The sequence below is a fragment of the Microtus oregoni genome, unplaced genomic scaffold (assembly GCF_018167655.1).
Source record: "Microtus oregoni isolate MIOR12 unplaced genomic scaffold, Mior012 000020F_ref0000438, whole genome shotgun sequence".
Taxonomy (NCBI): domain Eukaryota; kingdom Metazoa; phylum Chordata; class Mammalia; order Rodentia; family Cricetidae; genus Microtus; species Microtus oregoni.
The window spans coordinates 22,231,111-22,251,318 of NW_024543079.1; the positions used below are offsets into that span (position 1 = coordinate 22,231,111).

At 49.2% G+C, this 20,208-nt stretch overlaps 2 protein-coding genes across 2 annotated transcripts in view; both read right to left on the minus strand.

Annotated features, from left to right (window-relative positions):
• Positions 1–4,997: 4,997 nt before the first annotated feature.
• On the minus strand, positions 4,998–7,862 carry Insm1 (INSM transcriptional repressor 1). The gene has a single exon (XM_041670076.1). It carries the CDS (start codon positions 7,676–7,678, stop codon positions 6,128–6,130), a length of 1,551 nt encoding a protein of 516 aa, XP_041526010.1. The 5' UTR covers positions 7,679–7,862; the 3' UTR covers positions 4,998–6,127.
• Positions 7,863–10,241: 2,379 nt separating this feature from the next.
• Cfap61 (cilia and flagella associated protein 61) overlaps positions 10,242–20,208 on the minus strand; it is a 275,906-nt gene continuing 265,939 nt past the window's right edge. Inside the window, exons 26-27 of the mRNA XM_041670075.1 lie at positions 14,834–15,074; positions 10,242–10,368 (exon numbers count right to left, since the gene is read on the minus strand). Coding sequence (XP_041526009.1) covers positions 14,874–15,074 — 201 coding nt within the window. The 3' untranslated portion in view covers positions 10,242–10,368; positions 14,834–14,873. The remainder of the gene's footprint in view (positions 10,369–14,833; positions 15,075–20,208) is intronic.

Here is a 20,208-nt window from a genome sequence, read left to right on the forward strand (position 1 = left end):
GGGTGAACATGAGCAATATTAATAACATCAACTGGGAGACAGTTTTCTGTTTTGTGGGAGACAGCTTCTTCGCATCTATATTCTAGAACGGCAACAGTTTATTTCACATAGACGGCAAGAGACAAAGAGCCCGAGATCAGTTGATGGGACGGGCTTTTAAATGGCAACCCTGAGTGTGTGTATTTTAGCCCATCTCCTGTCCGTTCTGTTCTTTGTACTCAGGAAATTGTAGCCTAATTTTCCTTTCTCCTGTAGAAAGACCCCTCTCTGCGTTCTGTTCTTCCATGCACTAACACCTTCCTCGTGCGCTATCAGATTTGACACACAATAGCATCTTGGCTTACGCTGTTCACTCTGCCAGCCTCAGGTGTGACTGTCATCTGGCTGGGGTATTTGCAAAGAGGACACTGCCCTGGGGCTCTGGCCTTGTATAGCAGAGACGAAGCAGATGTTGCGCTCAGTGAAAGGCCTTCTTTGGTGAGTGAAAGAGGAGAATAATGAATTAAGGTTGAAGTTTGCCGTGTTATCTCCCTGCTATGCTATGCTAGGTCTACTGGCTCAAGCCAGATGGAAGGAGCTATGAAAGTGTGAAAACTGTGTGGACAGGCTTTTAGAGGCATTCCTGGCGTGGTGGGGTGTGACTGTGATGTGCTTGCAACACAGGCTTTTGAAAGTCAGGTCTTTGTGAGTGTTCCTACTGCCATGAACATTCTAGAAGTTCATTCCGGCTGGAATGGCTTGTTCCTCTAGTGTGGGCTTGTTGCAATGAGTTAATAGAGGGGACAAAAAAAATCAAAGACTAAAAGCAGAAGTACTAATGCTTTGTGTGGAAATGCCACCAGGGAGACCACACAGCACAGCAATCTTCAAACAAGACAAGCACGAATGTGTTCACCCCATAACCCATCTGTTCACCATACAGAAGGAAGTGTGTACAGCCTGGACAGCCCCATGTTCCACAGGCAGTGTGCCCACAATAAAAGTATCTGGTAGACAAAGGATGGCAGATACTTGGGGCTTAAAAGATGAAGGGGTGAATGTTTGGGTTCATTTAAAATATGTTCACTGACTTTAAATCATGTGCTCAGTTTGTTCTCTGATTTGGAGAAATGTATCAGGCTAGGGCCTTTATTAGGCTAATAAAATCCAAATTGGATAACTGTGAATGGTAACTCTGCAAGCTAGACCTTTATTCCTCTCACCCCTGTGAGAAACCAACTTCTTTCACTCCAAAAGTCTATCCTAGGTTCCTTTCTGGGGACACCTTTCTGTGGGCCCTGTTGCTTTTGATACTATGTCTAATTTCAAATAATATCTCCCTATGGTTTCTCCGGGGAGAATGTATTTAACGAAACAGGACTTGTTCTCTTCAGAAAACTTTCTTGCCTGGTCAACTGCCTCAGGAAATCAAAACCTATAGTCATTCAGCTACATAGGATGAGGATGTTGAATATTACTGATCTACTATTTCCTTAGCAAACTTAGAAGAAGACAGGACTTCCCAATATCACCTGGTTAAAATCAAAAGATTTCTCGACCCACCAGAATCACAGAGCTAGTAGGGTTTCTCTGTCACCTTAAGCCATAGCCTCTCTGCACTCTGCATGGCTCAAAAATGGCAGGTGCCAGAGACAGTTGATCTCTGAGATGCAGAAATACAGGACTTCCAGCAGAGGCTGGTCTGGTTTTTCATTCTGAGAGCTCCTAGATTGTTCTGCATTCTGAGTCCACTGGGTGGACATGCTCTTGTCTGTCCAGAGGGAGTCTCCTCCAGTTACAGGGTCAGCTCTCACTTCTGAGCTTCTCCCATGTTGCTGCTGTTCTGACTGTCGACAGACACCTCAAGAGTGACAAGTGCACCAGGCTTTGCTGTGAGTGCTCTCACCGAATGCTGGTCCATTAAGAAGAGACAGTCACTTCTCAAATAGAAGATGAGACGAAACTCAGAGATGCATTTGCCTTCTCTCTCTCTCTCTCTCTCTCTCTCTCACACACACACACACACACACACACACACACACACAATTTTCAGACTACTATTTTTTAGTTGTTTTATCAGAACACAGATTTAAAGTCTGACATCTATAAGCCACTGTATCATGCTATCTTGCTAATAAGATAGAATCAGAGTTAGCATGTTGTTAATTCTGCAGGTTTCACCCTGTGCATTTCTCTCTACAGTTCTCTTATATTTTTCATTGTGAGTCTAGCCTTGAATGGCTGAACCATACCTCCAGGCCCTCTCTACAGTTCTCTATGGTTCTTTCACCACATGGATTTCTCTCCACAGTTCTGATTACTTACTGTTCTGAAAATCCCACAGCTCATAGCTTCAACCACCAAACATTACAGCTTTCTATACCTGTGATGTCAAAAAGTTTATCTTAACCTGGCCCCACAACAAGCTAATGGGTGACACTTGCCAGAAAATTGTTTGAAGACAGCAAGTTTGTTCAAGCTAACCTTGCTACATGTTGGCAGGTTTGTAGCAAATTCTAGATGTCACATGGAAGCAACAATTAGAACAAAGAGGTTGCCTCCTGTGTGAAGAACACCAGGTCCTTCTGGGGTCTGTGCTGTCTTTTATCTCCAAAACTTTGGAATGCTCCCTGAGGTGCCCCATGGTGCTTATACCCCTGCTCCACCCATGGTATCTATCACTGAGATTATCTCAGGCTGACAGGTAAAGACAGAGCCTAGACGGATCCAAGTGACGCAGACTACAGCTACAGAGCCTGACCAACCCTCACTAGGGACCCTTTTTGTCCTTTGTCTGGCTAGTGGTGCCAAAATTCCTCCAGAATTATCCATTTAGTTGGATTAAGAGGCACTTCTGCTTTTGTCTGGTTTGACTCTGGAAAGCTATAGAATGAAGTAAATAAAGAAGAAAAGAAGGAAGGAAGGAAGGAAGGAAAAGTAAAGAAAACGGGGGAAACTGGATACCAGCAGCAGAGCAAACATGGGTAGAGGCGTCGTGTTGAACCCTCTCCAGCAGTGCCCCACCCCTAGACACACCAGGCAACTGTGTCACCCAGGTCTCCGCAAGGCACTTAACAAGCACCCCAATGTCGCTGGACCTGCAGGGCTGGAGTCCAGCCAGCCTCCTTCTAGACGGAAACTGACCAACATTCTGGGCGGCTAGTAGGTGTGATTTCCTCTGTCCATGGTGCTACGCAGAAGGAAGGGAAGACTTGTAGCCGCCAGCAGACCTAAGCAGTGTTCCTACTCAGGCCCCCTTCGGAGCTTCCACTGTTCCAGCCTCAGAGAAGCAAAGCTGAAGCCTGTGAGTGATTTGGCACCCTGGGCCTCAGGACAGCGATGACCGTGAGGAAAGAGGTCAACCCAGTGCTTCTCTGCTGTTCCAGGCACAGGCTCACTGAGCATCCAAAGCAGTTCAGAACACCTTCTTGCTTTTTTGTTTTGCTCCATTTAAACATAAAGAGCTGAGTTAATAATTCCTTTATTTGTCTCTTTGGGCCCCTCCCTCCTTAACCAGGTTGCTCAATCTAATCCCCAATCCTTTCACCACCAAGCCTCCACTGTGGTATAAGATGGGAAATCATGGATTGGCTTCCACCAATTACCTCCCAATATTGGAAGGACCTTAGAACACATAGCCTGCCCACAGCAGCCTTGACATCAGTAAAAAGAAGGGTGTACTTTTCCACTCTCCAAGGAAGCACGGAAAGAGGAACGCCGACTTCCTTATTACAGAATATTATGCTAACTAGTATTACTTTAAAATCTGTCACCAAGTGCTCCCCGCCTACAATTCAGGGTCCTCTTCAGTCATCTCTGTTTACTATGCAGCTTCCCTTAGAAGCACATACATAGACACAGAATCTTGGGTTTTGTTTTGGAGAAGTAATACATTTGTTTAACTGAGGTATATTGCCCCAGGAGACAGAGAACCACTCCTGGACAAGTCAGTCACGTCTGCCCGCATAAAGGTGAATTCCCACCCTGTGGTCAAGGGCAAAAACAGTGAGTCCAACACACAGATGGCAGCTGTTGTTCCCGGAGACAGGTCTAGACTTGTGGAGTAGGGCCAGATTTCATGTTTATTAAAAAAAAAAATTCTACTGCCACTGAACATGCATGCACTGTTGTGTAGCTTGGATGGTGTGTGGTTCCGAGGGAAACCCTTACAGGTCCCACCAGTCATTCTGGACCTCTCATTCCCTGCTCAGTCTATCCACGTTCTTTTAGGGAAATCTCCACAGCGTAGATCTCGTAGAGAGGCAAATGTGGTTGGAAGCCCTAATGGGCATTAGGAAAGAACTAGCAGACCTACACAAGACAAAGGGCACGCTCATTGGTGAAACGTGGCTCTGCAGCTTGCTCGTACTTTTTGGAAAACTGTGGGTGAGGCACAGAACTATTCTTCAAAGAGCTGAGTGACAAATAACGGAAAACATTGTAATTGCCTGTTATTAAATTTAATACTCCAAACAGATGGTGTCCCCCCCCCCCTTCATGTACCCAATAGATGGCTCACCTGACTGGAAACTTATTTTAAAGCCCTTTCTCCAAACTCAGTTGCTTAACTTGTGTTACACTCATATGTAAATTTCTTTTTCCTAGTTGTCCTTGATGATGATGATGATAATTATCTCTCCCACTGTATTTGAGGAATGACTTTCACCTAGCCCCCAAATTATAGACCAGTAAAGAATATGTTAAATAAACATGGTATTCCTGTGTCTACTGGTGATAGGGACAGATTCTTTTTCTTGCTTAGTTAGGCCCCTCTGACCGGCTGCTAGGGCTTGCTCTAACTTGCTTTTTAGTACATTTCTCTCAGAAACGGCACAATCTAATACAGGTTCAGCTGTGAAAACTCCCCAACTCTTGTGAGAGGGAAGGAGTTTTCCCTAAACATAGAAATACAGCCACTTTTAAGAAACCACTAAAAACCATTTAAAGTCCATTTTGGATCTTCTTTGGAAGGAGCCATGTAATACTAAAATAAGACCACAGTATTTTGACTTTGAAAATATTTTATTTGAATAGTAAATATTTATACAGTTGAAACAGTTCTATCGAAGCTTTCTATAAATAGCTAACAATTAAGAAAATAATGTATGTAGAAAAGAGATTGCATTTAAAAGTAAGAGCTGTCGGTTGTACAAGAGCCTTGGGGCCCCTCAAGCAGAATAAAATGGTATGTTGTCTGTAATTCCCTCGGATAGATAGAAAAGTTAAAACTTTCAGCAGATCCCTTTAGTAAAAAGGTTCTTTCCTAAAATGCACAGTGAAATGTCAAATTGACAGGGGGAAAGCTCACAAAACAAAACGAAAAAGAATCTGCAATCAAATAATATCATAATCTTCATAATTAATATTAATAAATAAAGAATAAATAACAATTACGCATAAATCAACATATACATGTAAAGGGAATTCATATAGTCCTACCTCAACAAAGATGATCAAACCAAAACCTCTTCTGTGAAATACTGAGGCAGATACTAACTACAGCATCTCGAGAAAACTCCTCTCCCTCCCCCCAAAACAATCCCGAACAGACAACAGGTCAAGGCATTTGTGGCTATACTAAAGAAAACTCTTTTTTTTTAAGCAATTTGATTTGTTCACATACAAAAAGGTAAAGCCAGACTCCAGCAGTTCACAAGCCATAATAAAGCTAATCGTGTGGGAAGTTCAATTTACAGCCTGTGAAATATAAAGGCATTTATTCCTCAAGATTCACCCAAAACAACCCGTACGCTACAGACATTGAGAACAGAGATTGGTAGGCAGAGCAAACCGCATTTTCTAGACCATGAACACAGCGAATACTAGCAAGAAAAACAGCTTCGCCCCTCAAGGGGAGGCTTCCAACCACGAGACAAACGCATACAGCTTTTTTTTCTCCCCTGTACAAGAAAGAGACGGACTCCTGTTGCTCCATGGGTGGGGGTACACAACGTAAAGGGGGTAGGGTCCAAAAGGAGTCACAGCGAGAGGACCAGGGTTACCATCACGCTACACCGAGAGAAGCGAAGAGGACACTTTTACCCCGGGATAGGGGTGGGGGGCACCCCAGCGCAGACATGGGGGCGCGCTCTCTTTGTGGGTCTCCAAGTGAAGGCACAGTTCTGGGGGCCGGGACCGAGGGCGCACTCTAGCAGGCTGGACGCACGGGCACCTGAAGGAGGATCACCTGTCTATTCTCAGACGGGTGGCACTTGTTGATGTGCCGCGTAAGACCCGGGGAGCTGTAGAAGGTGGCCGGGCAGTACTTGCAGGGGAACACCTGGGCAGCGTGCAGCAGACGCAGGTGGCGCTCCTGGGCGCCCTTGCTGGGGAAGGTCTCCCCGCACACTGGGCACAGGTGGCACTCGGCGGCAGCACTCAGGCCCAGTACGCCGGCCGCCTCGCCGTCGCCCGCGGCCTCCTGGGGCGCCTTTTCATCGGGCCCCGCGTAGAAAGCCAGTATGTCCTCGGCCGGAGGCGGTGGCGGCGGCGGCGGCGGCGCGCCTTCGGCCTGCAGCGCCTGATGATGTGCCAGCAGGTGCTTGCGCAGATAGGCCTGGCGACGGAACTTCTTGGCGCAGTGGTGGCACTCGTAGAGCCCGTCCTCGGAGCCTGACTCGGATACGCCGCCGGGGCTCGGTGTGTCCCGATCGCTGCCGCCGCCAACAGCCTCGCGCGCCTCGGCCCTAGTGGCGGCTTCGGGCTCAGGCGCACGGGCCGCGGCAGGTGCGGGCCGTGGTTTGTGCCAGCGGCGGTGCGAGGCCAGGTTGGCCGGGCAGCTGAAGACCTTGGCGCACTCTGGGCAGCGGTACTCCACGCGCACTATGCGCGAGCACTTGTGCTGCGCCAGCGCGAATGGGTCGGCGTACTCCTCCTTGCACAGCTGGCAGATGAACTCGCCCAGCGGCCGGGTTGCGCCCCCCGCGCGGCCCCGCGGCGCCTCCACCGGGCCTTCCTTGATCTTGAGCCCCAGTACCGGCGACGTGGTCACCTCGTCCTCGAAGTGCAGCTTGCGGATGGCCTTGGGCTTTTTGGCGCTGGGGGCCTTGGCTGCCTTGGCGGGTGGCTCTGCAGCGAGAGTGGCGGGGGGCGCGGGCCGCTTGCCTGGGGGCCGCAGGGCAGCAGCGGAGGACAGCGGGGGACCAGGCCCGGGACCCCGGGCCGCCTCAGCACCGGCGGAGAACGCGGTGCCCATCTTGAGCTCGGCAGGCGCGAAGAGTAGCGCGTCTCCGCCGCAGGTGCCGCCGCCGCCAACGCCGTTGGCGCCGCCACTTCCCCCTGCGAGCAGCGCGGCGGGCGTAGGGAAGGACTCGGCTGACACCGGCGAGCCGAGGTTGAAGCTGCGCTCGAAGTACTTGTGCTTCTCATGCTCGCGGCTCACCGGCCGCGTGGGGCTGTAGAGAGGTGCGGGATGAGCAGCCTCTGGGTTGCCAAAGTGCGCGGCCCGCGGACCCGTAGGGGGTGGCGGCGGACCTGGCGCGCAGGCAAGCGCGGCGGCGAGCGCTGCATGGGCGCGCTCCGCGAGCGCCGGCGGCGGAGGTGGCGGCAGTGGCCCGGGGCTTGGCACTGGGGGCTCGGAGCGGGCGCCCCCGCAGCCGGGTGACAGCAGCAGCGCGCGGTCACCGTCCTCGCCGCCCCGGACTCGGTAGGACACGGGCGTGGACTTCTTGCTGCGCTTCACCAGGAACCCGCGGGGCATTTTGGCGTGGTGCAAGGGCAACGCACTGGCTGAGTCCCACCTCTGTGCTCCGCCCGCCCTGGAGGCTCTCAGTGCCCCTAGCTCATCGCCTGCACGCGTTGCGGCTGCTTCGGGACTAGCGTAGCACCGGCAGCGGCTGGCCCGGCTCTGAGCCCTGCACGCGCGTCCCTGTCCCCGGGCCCAGGCGCCGCTCCCTTTTAACGGGGGGAGGGGGCCATTGTTCTCGCCTCCCGCTTCCCCCGGAGCCAATCAGCGCGTCCGCAGCTCCTCCGCCGGGGAGGGTGGGAGGGCGACGGAGCGGCAAAAAAGGGGCCGGGACTCGAGGGTCGCCCGGTAGGTGCGGCAGATGTACCTGAGGGCGCGGGGCCCCAGCGCGCACCCCTCGGCCGCCCCGCCCCGCCGCGCCCGGCGCCGCCGCCCCGCCTGGCCCAGGCACACGCCCGGCCCCGCCTCCCTTCACGGTCTGCTGCTCCTCTATGGGGAGGCGCACGTGCCTGGGCTTTGTGTATCTCCTCCGGGGGGCGCGGAGCCGCCAAATGGGCCCGTCCATCAGCACGACAATGTGTGCCCCCCTCCCGCGCGGGGATTACCCGCGGGTCGCGAGCTAAATAGCAACAAAGGAGAAGAATGGCCCCAAATATGTCAGGAGGGTTCAATCCGCGAGCCGGAGCCCAAGGGGAAATTGGGCGCGCTGTTGGGGTGGGGGCGGGGACGACCAGAGGGCTGCGGCTGCGGCGGGAGAAGGTCGCGGGAGCCCCGCACGCTGTTCAGGAAATCAGCGGGAAGGTTAAAGCGCTGCAGAGTCGGGATAGCTAGCGGCTGGCGGGAGCCGTGGCCGCGGGACCCCAGGGTTCCGAGTGTAAACAGGTCGGGCCTGCGGGCTTCGGCCGAGCGCGGTGTCTGTGCGCGCAGGCTCTGACTGCTGATGAGCCTCGAAAAGCTTTTCTCGAGTTGGAGAAACTGTTGGCATAGCACGTTTTCGATCGTTCGCGGATGCGAGGCTGCAGCCCTGACTGGCTGGCTGACTTCCAAATGGAACTTGAATGTCTGAACTTACTTTCCTTTCCCTGAGGTCCTGAGCCCGGGGGATTGGCGTCCTTGCCAAGGTCAGACCTAGGTTTCAGGAACCTCCTGTCCGGCCGGGACGTTGGCAATGCCTGTGGAGCTGACCCAAGCAGGCCACGCGCGGTGAAGTTGGTTTCCACCCTATGCTAAGCCTCATGCATTTTCTTTCGGAGCGGGCATTTTGTCTGCGGGTTGACATCAGATGCTAAATCAAGGGCTCCAATCAAGGCGCTGCGGAATAAAGCAACCGCCTGTCTGGGCACCCCCCCCCCCCCCAGCCGTGCCCCCTTCACCTTTGTGAAGGAAATTAACCTCCCGCTATTGAGCGCAGGTCGCGGCCAATCTGGACGCAAAAGAGACGCGTGCTGCCGGGGGATGGGGGGAAGGGGGGCCAATCTGTCCTCCGAGGGAGGCTGCAGCCTGAGAGGACCAGCCGCTTCCCTCATGCCACCGGGAAGAGACTAGAGCGAAGGACACCCCCGGTACACACACTCCACACCCTACACCCGGTTTGGACCTAGACCGGGCAACTTGTCTAGGACCCTCCTCCGGGCCCAGGGCCGAGGAAACACAAAAGATTGCATTTCTCGGGGAAAGAAATAGGTCCCTACGAAGGCACATTAGCCAGGACTGTCCTTCACCAGGGAACAAATAGCTGAGACTCATCAAATGTCATAGCTGTGGGGAAAATGTCACTTTACTGAAAGTGAAGGAAACATTTTTTTTCCCCTCGCAATGCTCTCCGAGACTAGATTTTGCTGAGTTTCAGTCACGCCTAATTCCACTGAAGGCATTTAATTGTTTTGGGGTTTCCCTCTGAAAATACCCTGGCTTGGAAATTAAATACAGTTTTTCAATAGAATCCACTCGAGTAATAAACTGTAATGGGGAGAGTTATTAAGGTGAGTTAACTAAGGGGGGAGGAATCTTACGAGTTTATGTCTGTGATTTTTTTTAACTCATTAACTGAAAAATACATGACAGGAATGCTCCGATGGTTGCTAGTCCTTAAAAAGTTAGATATCCTAAAATGGATTTACAATTCCTGAATGTTTCGATCTGAAAATAACTGGTGTTATTTCCTTGATCTTCTGAGCGCTGATTAATACGGCTGATGAAATTAGAGGAGGGAGAGGGGGATTCCGGGACAGGGCTGACCAATTTTATTTTCTAATCACGAATCCCATCTGGGTTGTAGAATAATAGGGCAGGGCTCGACGGTCTCCCCCCAACAGGATATTGAGTCTTGCGTATGTAACACTCTTTTTATTCAAAACACTACCGGAAGAGTTAGTTGTCTAGTGAATTCTTAAACAAACAAAAAAAACCCACTAATAATTGTAAAGAAGGTGTGTGTTGGGTGGGAGGGGGATGCATATGACCAACAACTGGAGAAAAAAAAAATCTTTGCTTGAGGGAATTCAAACAGGGCTCTTGATTTAGTCAGGGAAATCTATGCAGATTTTCAATGGATGTTTTTCACGCCGGTACAGTTAAATGGAAACTTGGAAAGTGAGGCTGCGCGCTCAGACACCTGCACGCTTCAACCACCCTTCAGCAGGTGCAGTCCAGCAGTGGTGGTGAGTCTCCACCGGAGTCTGCGGAATTTTCTCAGAACTTGCTGCCTGCAGGGAACAAGCGATGTGTTTTACTCCTGGAAAGAGCAAAGCGCGCCCGCGGCCTGCTTCTCTACACTGAGATCCAGAATAATGGACGCAGGGAGCAGGGGTGGGGAAACCTTGAGCTACTTTTCCTTCTTTGTAAGGGGGGGGGAGTACTTAACGGAGTTGGTGGGAGGCAGATCACTGAAGTGTCCCTCTGGGACACCAAAACGAGGACTCCTTTCTGGCAGGGACAGCTTGGGAAAACCTCCCAGGCCTCTCCAGTGCGTGTCCATGCAGAATGGGGTGTGAGTACCAGTTTCCCAGGCGGCATAACTGGACGTTGGCTGTGTACCACCCTCTTCTATTTCTGTGTATGCGCTTGCCGTCGGGGGCAAGCGTTAGGACTCACTGTGACCCTCAGCTCTGCTCCGAAAGAAAGTTTACACGACTGGGAGTTTCTAGAAACTGAGTGTCTGGGTACTAAGTACAGTCTTCCGGAATTTAGCCGCGGGTCTGGAGTTGTACTAACAGCTTTGGCCACTCTGAAGGAGACCCACGGGTCAGGGGTCTCAGCCCTTCGTGGGCAGGGGCAGGGAGAGCTTCTGGAGACACAAGGTTGTGTGTGTGTGTGTGTGTGTGTGTCTGGGTGAGTGTCTCTGGTCCTCTCTGCCATTCTGCAGCAGCCGGCTCTCTTGATTTAACAGAAGCCCCCAGCTCCCTCCTACCCCCCCCTCCCCGGTTCCCACAAGCCACGACTGGAAGGCACCGAGCCCTATCGTCCCATGGCCACCGCCAGCTCCCGGAGGGGCCAGAGTCCAGAAGCTTTGTGTTTGCAGGAATGAAGGGTTGTCTTGTCAGTCCCAGGGGCACGCGAGAGACACGCGCAGGCGGGATGCCGCCGCCCCTCCCGGCCCAGTCCGGCCTCTGGGCACCTTCCGGGCCTCCCCGCCCTGTAGGCCGCTGCCTTTGTTCGGCACATTAGCATAAAGCTGCCACGGATCTCCCGTTTAAATAATTCCACACAAAAGGAGAGTGCATGAAAGAGATCGAACAAGGGTGAAGCCGCGAGGCCGCGCTGGGCGCTGGGCGCTGGGGGGACGCACTCGAGTGTCCCCTCCCCTCCAGAGCCCAGGGCCCCGTACAATCTGCCGCGCACCCATTATGAAGCCACCGCTTTCATACCACCACCCCACCCCACCCCTGTGCCGTCGGGCCACCGCACACATTTTGGAGTGCCCTCAGGGCTGTTTGTTTTTGCATTGGATAGGGACAGTAAGGGAGGACGTAGGGTGGTTGGACCCAGGGCTGGCAGCTAGAGGGATGGTGCTGGCCAAGCCAGAAAATGTGGGAATGTCTCCGCTAGAACCTTCGGGCGAGCAGAGCGCTGGACAGCGCTGACCAGGCCGGGTTGACAAAGAACCTGGGTGCAGAGGTAAAAATGAACCACAGAAGCGGAGTCAAACCCACCACAGAGGCCGGCGATGCCAGGGCCGACACCCCACATTTCACATCACCATCCTCTGGGAACCTGAGGGGCACTTTTGGCCTGGGCCTGTTTCTGCCCTTGAGTTCAGGCACGTTTCTCTTACAACTTATCCTCGGAGCTTGCTTTCTCCCACACCTCCTTTGACTGTTTTTCCCTCCCTCCCTCCTTCCTGTCATCCTTTCCCCCACCTCTCCACCCCACGCACCACCTCTCTTTAGGCCAGTCTTCCTGTCTTTTCCTCTCCACCTCTCTCCTGGTCTTCCTCCTCACTTCCAGTCGCCCCTCGACCTCAGACTTTCCCTCTCCCCATCTCTTCCTGCCCCCTCCCCCGCAGTGTTTCTTCGCAGATCTTGACAATCCCTTCCCCCTGCCTCATCACAGTCCTCCCTCCATCTCTGTCCTCCCTCAGTCCCCTCCTCCTTCTCTCCCTCTTCCACTCTTACCTTCTCTTTTTCCCTCCCTCAATCTTCCCCCACTCTTCTCATCCCCCCCCCCCACAACCTAGAGGCCAACGTGTGTTATTTTATTTGTCTAGAGAGAGCCTATTTGTTCAGTGATGTGTGGCCTCCTGGTCGCCTGCTTTAATGGGGGACGCGGAGGCTGGGTTTCTGTGAGCATTAGCATACAGCTGCCGGGCTCCCGCCCCGGCCCCGCGCTTACTTTCTGCCGGCCTTATCTTCACTTCTCTCAGCCAGAAAACAATCAACAGCTCCTCACACACGCGACTTTCCAGTCCGACCCTGTTAAGACTGGCTGGCCCAACTGCATTCTGTCCTTGTGTTCCTAAGTGTTTAATCTCTCTCTCTCTCTCTCTCTCTCTCTCTCTCTCTCTCTCTCAATATTGATTGGCTGATTTTTATCCTCCAGGCAGGTTTTCTTTCTCTTTCACACCATTTCTTATTTTTCTTTTGAGTTCCTGTGAAATTTGAACGCAGTAAAACCCACAAGAAGGTATTTATAGCAAGGTGGAGGGTACGCTGTTTTTCTAAAACCTGACATCTATGAGAACATTAGCAGTATTAGCAAAGCAGCATTTGAAAATTTAACTTTGGTGTTTTCTGGTTAAAACAATGCAATTCCAAGACAGACCCTCTGAGATGTTCCAGTGTAGTCTCTGAATTTTTATGGTGGCCTCTATTCTCCTGAAGCCCTTAAAAGAGACAGTTTCAAGCTATGACCAATGGCTGTGGGGGCTTCCTTTCTTAGGAAGCTTGTTCTCAATGACTGCACATATATGCCAAACGTTCCAGTATCAGAAACTTGCGTTCTTAAGAGTGGGACGAGGATTAAAATGTCAATGGACACCTATTGTAGGCTACAGGATGCTTCAGATGTGCTGCCTGTGTTGGGATGTCCACGACTCCCCTTTTAAAGGCAGCAAAGAAAACACCCTTGTGAGCAGATTTGTGCAGGACTTGCTGTTAAGGTTAACGTAGTCATCTGGGGTCACGTTTGTGTAACTAGAGGCTTTATCATGGTAATAGTTGGCCACAAAAGTCATAACTGTTAAACCGGCTCACTGACTTTGTTCTGTTAATCTCTAGGCCAGTAGTATCCCAGGGCCTGTCACCCAAACGTTTGCTGAGGAGTTTGATCCAGGTCCTCTCAGGAGCTGGAAGAGCAAGGGAAGAGAGCCTGGTGCCTGAGTCGATGACCGTGAAATATGTGTTGGGTGTGAATTCTGAAGCGTGGACCAGCAGAAATTGGTTCCCATTGAAGTGACACAATTTATACCATATGGCCATTGCTGCCCTCCCCCATCAATACCCCCTGCTTTTGTGTAAAACCTATGTGTGCAGGAATTAGTGGCATTTCTTACTTGCTTTGGCCTGACTGCAGAAAAATGGAAGTTTCGTATTCTGGAACAATTTTGTTGTGTGAGGTGCCAAGCAACTTGCTTGCTCCAAGTGTCAAGGCAGCTTGCAGCGGAGGTGGATGCTGGGTGTAGACTTCTGGATTGCTAGCTCCCATTTTGCCTTGTGGAAGCTGGGAGAATCTTGCCACTGTGCCTTTGTGTGTGTGTGATCAAACCCATAATGTGTACATAAAAACCAAGCCCTATTGTGGCTCAGTTGCCTCATGCTGTTCCTGTTTGTTTCTGAATTCATGTGCATTTGGAGGATGGCAATTAAAACTTGCTTTATAAGAGAAGGTTGCTTGCTTGCAACCCTCCTCCCTTTCTTCTTCTCTCCCTCTCTCTCCCCACTTTCTTCCAGATAGTACCACTTTGCAGTCCAGGCTGGCTTCCAAATCACTATTCAGCTCAGACTGGCCTTGAATTCATGATGATCCTCCTGCCTCATCCTCTGGTTGTGCCAGAAAGGAGAAAAAAAAAAACCAATTCTGATCCACATCGGACACGCTAGGGACCAGACTTCCTCCTACCTCACCCCCCCCCCCGCCCCTGGGGAGATCAGAGTCAAAGAAAATGAACTAGATTAATTTCCCTCTACATTTTTAGAATTTGAAATCTGTGTGTGAATTTCCTAGTCTTCCAATTTTTCTTAGTCTTTATGTTCATAAACAGCAAAATGATTTTTCAAAAAGCAAAACAACCAAAAGACCAAAACTGGCTGCGAAAGTAGCCTTCTTGGTTTCAAAAGGCCAGGTAGGTTCTACCCAGTCCTCCTGAGGGTAGTTGACAGATTTAATTTCTCCTTGTCCGTTTACCAATTTTCTATTCTGTGTGCACGGTTTTATTTTTATATCACCCACTATTACTTGGTACGCATAGGAAGAGCTAATAGAAGTGGCATCAGAACACTCCAGGAAATCAAACAGACTCACACACAAGGTAAAAACAAGTTCTGCTCAGTAGGAGTTCATTTTATTGCTAGAGTGGATTATTCTGCAGAGAACCTGCCTGTGTTTGTAAAAGCTCCCTGGCTTAGCAGTGCCGCACAGACGAGCGCCACCTACTGGAGCACCAGGAAACCACGGGGGGGGGGAGAGCGTGGACGGGGGGGGGGGGGGGGGGGGGGGGGGCAGGGGACGGCTGACCTGAGAGAGGAAGTGATGCCAGCGGGACCTCTGGCTGCAGTTAAATGATGCCGGGCCACGCGTACATGGGCAGGTGGGACTGGTTGTAATGAAGGTAATCCAGGATGCTCTTCTCCAGTAGGTTTTTGTAGATGGACTCCTCGAAAACCCTTTGGAGGTATTTCTGGGGCTTCTCATTCAGGTTTATTTCCTCATCCACTATCTTGTAGGCCAGCTGCTCCATGGAAGGCTTGTCGGCCTCCTGTGAAAGCAGTCAAGAGGCCAGAGTCAGAGCTTCCTGGGACTCAGCACCACCACAGCAGGGCTGGGTCGGCTCCCCAAGGATGGGAGCTTTTTAAAAATGATTCACAAAGGTGAAGAAACACAGGTAGCGCACACTGCTGTTCTTAGCATTTTCAGTGGGCAGTTCAGTACACTCACACCACCGGACAGCCACCACCGTCATCTGTCACTTACCTGCAGTGTTTGCTTCCTGGATGACAGAAACGCAGGGATGCGGGGTTCTGTCCCCCTGTCCACCCCAGTCCCTGGCTCCTTTCGAGGGCACCTCAGACAATGCCACCGCACACTTTATGTTTCTGTGGGAGGATTCTTTTTTATCATGTAACATGCTGTTACTAACAAGGATGATGGTCTTAAGCCCTTAGTTTTTCAGATAACAGTTAGCTGATTGCTTTAACATTTGGACACAACAACCCGAGATTTCTGGTGGTTTATTGCCTTGGGCCTTGCTAAGGGGTATTGTTTAAGACCTTCAGAATAATGTTCTCGGTAGAAATTTTAATTAGCCTCCTTAAACACATGACCCAGGAAGAGTTAAGTTCTGTTAGACTGTGCACAATCCATAAAAAGCAGAGGTTTTCGGACAGCTTGTAACATTTTGAGACACACACGTTGTGAGGCTGCACTGCACAGCGCACATTCTGCCCCTGCATGCCACTCCGATCCCTCAGGTGGCCCTTGTTACAGGACCCTGACCAGCTACAGCAGGGTTGTGACTAAGGATTTTGAGCTGTGTGATCCTGCCATCACGGTGACTACTGATCATCCTCTCAAACAAAAGCCACAGTGTATTTACACCAAATTCTAACAGGCCTGTGGATTTCAAATAGAAAAAGGAATAGGAGTTCATTGTGGCGTTCTACTGGACTGGCACAGACTGAAGACGCAAGCCGTCTGGAGGCACATGACCATCTGGCTGTTTAAGCAAAGTATGACCAGGTTTGAGAGATTATAAACATGGTGTTTAGAGCAGTCAGGATATGGCACAGAAATGGAGATTGAGAGCAGAATGGTGGGCTGGGGAAAGGCAACTGATGCCTGGAACCATCGGCCGGAGTGCGAAAACATTGACGTTCCGGCACAGTCCGTGGAGACAAGCTGCTGTCCACAGGAAGCTTGTTCTTTTTACAGTTTTTCTGGAGGATTCTATCTGGCAAACATGAAGCATTGAACTGATAGAAAGAGGGGCTTGTTACTGTACAAGGCTGTTCTGCAGTGGTTGGAGGTGTGTGTGTGTGTGTGTGTGTGTGTGTGTGTAAGATCACAGAACAATACTTGTGACTTCTTCCCTCACATTGTGCTTATCTGCCACCAGCTCACCTCCAAGTGCCCCTAGTGTGTCTGGCTTCTTTGACTTAACATAATGTCTTGGCTTTTTTTTATAGTCTTCTGAAATTTCCTTATGTTTAAATTTCAGTTTTAGCTCATAATAATTGTGTATATTTATGGGGTACCATGTAATGTTATGATGCATGGTGAGATGATTAAGGCCAACTAGCATATCCAATACTGCATATCCTCACCATCTCTGTGGTAAGGACGTTTCAAACCCACCCTTAGGATAAAACTGGAATAACTGCATTATCATTAGCATCAGTGACCAGGCTATACAATAGGTGACTAAAACTTTTTCTTGTCAAAACAACCTCTCCCCTTCCCCCATTCTCCCGGCCTGGTCAGCTCCCTGCAGCCACCATTCTTGGCTCTTCAGATTCTGTGAGATTATGCAGAGCCCGGCTTCTTTCACTTAGCAACAAGCTAACGCACATTGTTGCATGGACCGACTCATCTTAGGGCTGAACAGTGTTCTACTACGTATGCACACCATGTTTTCTTTATCCATTGACCCATGGATGCGCAACTAGGTTGTTCCTGTATCTTGGCTATTGCTGCTGCAGTGAACACTGGAGTGTAGACATGTCTTCCACACACCCATCTCTTAATGAACTCCTCTCGAGATATACCCGGAAGCAGATCTGTTGATCACATGGTGGCTTCATCTGTGACCTCTGTGCTACTTTCCAGGATGGCCTCACTTACGTTCCCACCATCAGTGTTCAACAGGTTTCTTTTGTCTGTGTCTTCTCCAGGCTTCTAACTCTTTTCCAGCAGGACTCTAACAGGGTCTGGAAGTGGCTTGCTGTGTTTTTAATTTTCAATCCTTAGAGGTGTTAACCATTTTTTTCATGTTTATCAGCTGACAATTTGTAGGTTTCCCTTTGACAAATGTCTTTCAGGTCATTTGCCTATTTTTTTTAATTAGTTATTTTATTTGTTTTGTTATCAAACTGATTTAAGTCCCATGTATACTGTGGATATTAGGCCCTTATCCAGTATGTGACTGCAAATGCTTCATCACAACCCATGGGTTGTATGGATTCTGTTCATCATCTCTCTGCTGTATTGGCAGCTTTTCAGTTGGACCTAGACCCACTTCTTCATTTCTGCTTTTCTTGCCTGTGCTTGGGTTATATCTAGAAAATTCTTGTCCAGACATCAAGGAGTCTTCCTCCTGTTTTCTTCTAGGAGTTCTCTTGTGTCTATTTTATAAGTGTTCAGATAAGAATATAATTTTTTTGTTGTTTTGTATGTGAATGTCTAATTTTCTCATTGTCCTTATTGAAGAGTCTGTCCTGTCCCCATTGTATGGCATCTTTGTTTAAAAAATCAATTGGCGAGGGGGATGGAAAGATGACTTAGTGGTTAAGAGTGCTAGCTACTTCTCCAGAGGACCAGAGTTTGATTCCCAGCACTCACACGAGGCTGTCATGTCTGTAATTTCAGGTCCAGGGGATCTGGTACCCTCTTCTGGCCCCTTTGGGACCTGTGCATGCAAGTGGTGCACAGATATACATGCAGGCAAAACACTCATATGGAAAATAAAAATTAAAAAACTAAAACAAAACACCTTAAAAATTAATTCATTAAATACATTGTATTCATGTTTTAAGTTATCAAAGGAAAGTTTTAAAAAGGAATTCTTCCAGTAGATTGAAAGCGTTAACTGCTACTTACTGACTTTGTTAACCAAGTGGCTTTTCCTTTCTTTTTTTCTCTCTGTTGGTGGAGGCGGTTCATTCCTGGCCATTCAGACCCAAAATAATTACACAGAAACTATATTATTTAAACCACTGCTTGGCCTATTAGCTCTAGCTTCTCATTGGGTAGCTCTTATATCTTAAATTAACCCATTTCCTTTATTTTATATTATACCACAAGGTTTGTGGTTTACTGACAAGGTTAAGGTGCATCTGCCTCCTGTGGTGGCTACATGGCGCCTCACTCACTCCACCTATTTTCTCCCAGCATTCAGTTTAGTTTTCCCTGCCTAGCTCTATTCTGTCCTATCACTGGCCAAATTAGTCTTTTTATTCATTAACCAATAAAAGCAACACAGAATATACAGAGGGACTTCCCACATCATTTCTCCTCTCTCTCTCTCTCTCTCTCTCTCTCTCTCTCTTTCTTTCTCTCTCTCTCCCTCTCTCCTCAATCTTTATTTGATCTAACAAGGGTGAGCTCCCAGCTTCCTGCTTTGGCCATCTGCTACCATTTTGAGCTCTCCTGGAACTTTATGCCAAGAAAGAAAAAAAGAGAGGAAGGAAGGAAGGAAGGAAGGAAGGGAGGGAGAGAGAGAGACAGAAAGACAGACAGGAAGGAAGGAAGGAAGGAAGGAAGGAGAAAGAAACGTCTTTCTTCCACAAGTTCCTTCCGGTCTTGGTATTTTCTTTCTCACAGCCACAGAAGCGTAACTAACACAGAAGCCACTTATTTTGTTTTCTTGTCTAGCTGCTCTGGCTGGAATATTTTGTACTATTATTGAATGGAATTGGCAAGAATGGGTGCTTTTTCCCTGTCCCTGATCTCTGAGTATGATGCTGTGAGCTTGTGTTTAGGACAGAAGGTCATGTCTCTGCTGAGAAGATCACAGGCTTTTGTCCTGGAAGATGACTTTGGGGCTCATTATTTTTTCTTGACTGAGTACTATTACATGTGTGAAGAGACCACATTGGTTTATCCATTGATATGCTGACGGACATGTGGGTGGTTTCCCCTGTCTAACTATTCTGAGTGCTTTGCGTATTTGTGTACAGGCATTCATTTGAATACCTTTCACGTCTTCAAAGAAATAAGATACCTAAAAATACAGTTGCTGGGTCAGAGGGCTATTCTCTGTAACTATTTTAGGAATCAAATTCCTTTTCATAGTGACTGCTTACCTTTGCATCCTCACTAGCAGCTGTGTGAGGATGCTATTTCCCCCACATTTACTGTCTTTTTTCAAAAAGATTCATTTTCCTGAGTATGAGTGTTTCACCCACATGTATACCATGTGTGCGTCTTATGCAGGTTGAGTCCAGAAGAAGGTGTCAGAACCCCTGGACCTGGAGTTACTGACAAGTAGGATCTGACATGGGGGTACTAAGACTTGAAGTAAGGTCTTCTGGAAGAGCAGGCAGTGCTCTTAACTGCTGGGTCTGGGTCATCTTTCTCTAGTTTTGTCCTTTAAATTTTTTTTTTTTAAATTACGGTCACTTCAGTGAATGTGTAGTTGTATGCCATTGTTGTTCTGATTTTTACTGCCCTAATGATTAATATCATTGAACATCTTCTCGTGTAAATGAGCATATGTGTAGACTCACACTTACTTGTTTGCATATTTGTTTGTTTATTTGTTTATTCTGGAAACTCACTGTGTAACTGAGACTGGTCTTGATCCTCCTGCCTCAGCCTCCCAAATCCTGAGGAATTCCAGGTGTGAGTTCTAATGCCTGGTTACATCCAGGACTTTAGTTTAGTTTTATTCTGTTACTCTATGTGGCTGTCGTTATTTAGTATCACACTGATTTGTTACTGTTGCTTTGAAGTAAGGGCTGAAGTCAGAAAGTGTGAAGCCTTCCACCTTCTTTGTTCTGCAGTCTCTGGAAGACAGTTTGGGCCATTAGAAATCTCTTGTATTTCTATGTGAACCTTTCTACGTCCATAAACAAATGCCTTTGGGATTCTGATAGGATTTCACTGAGTCTGTAGAATGTTCTGGGTGGTGCTGCCATCTTAACAAAACTGTCTCTAATAAGCCTATGGACATGATG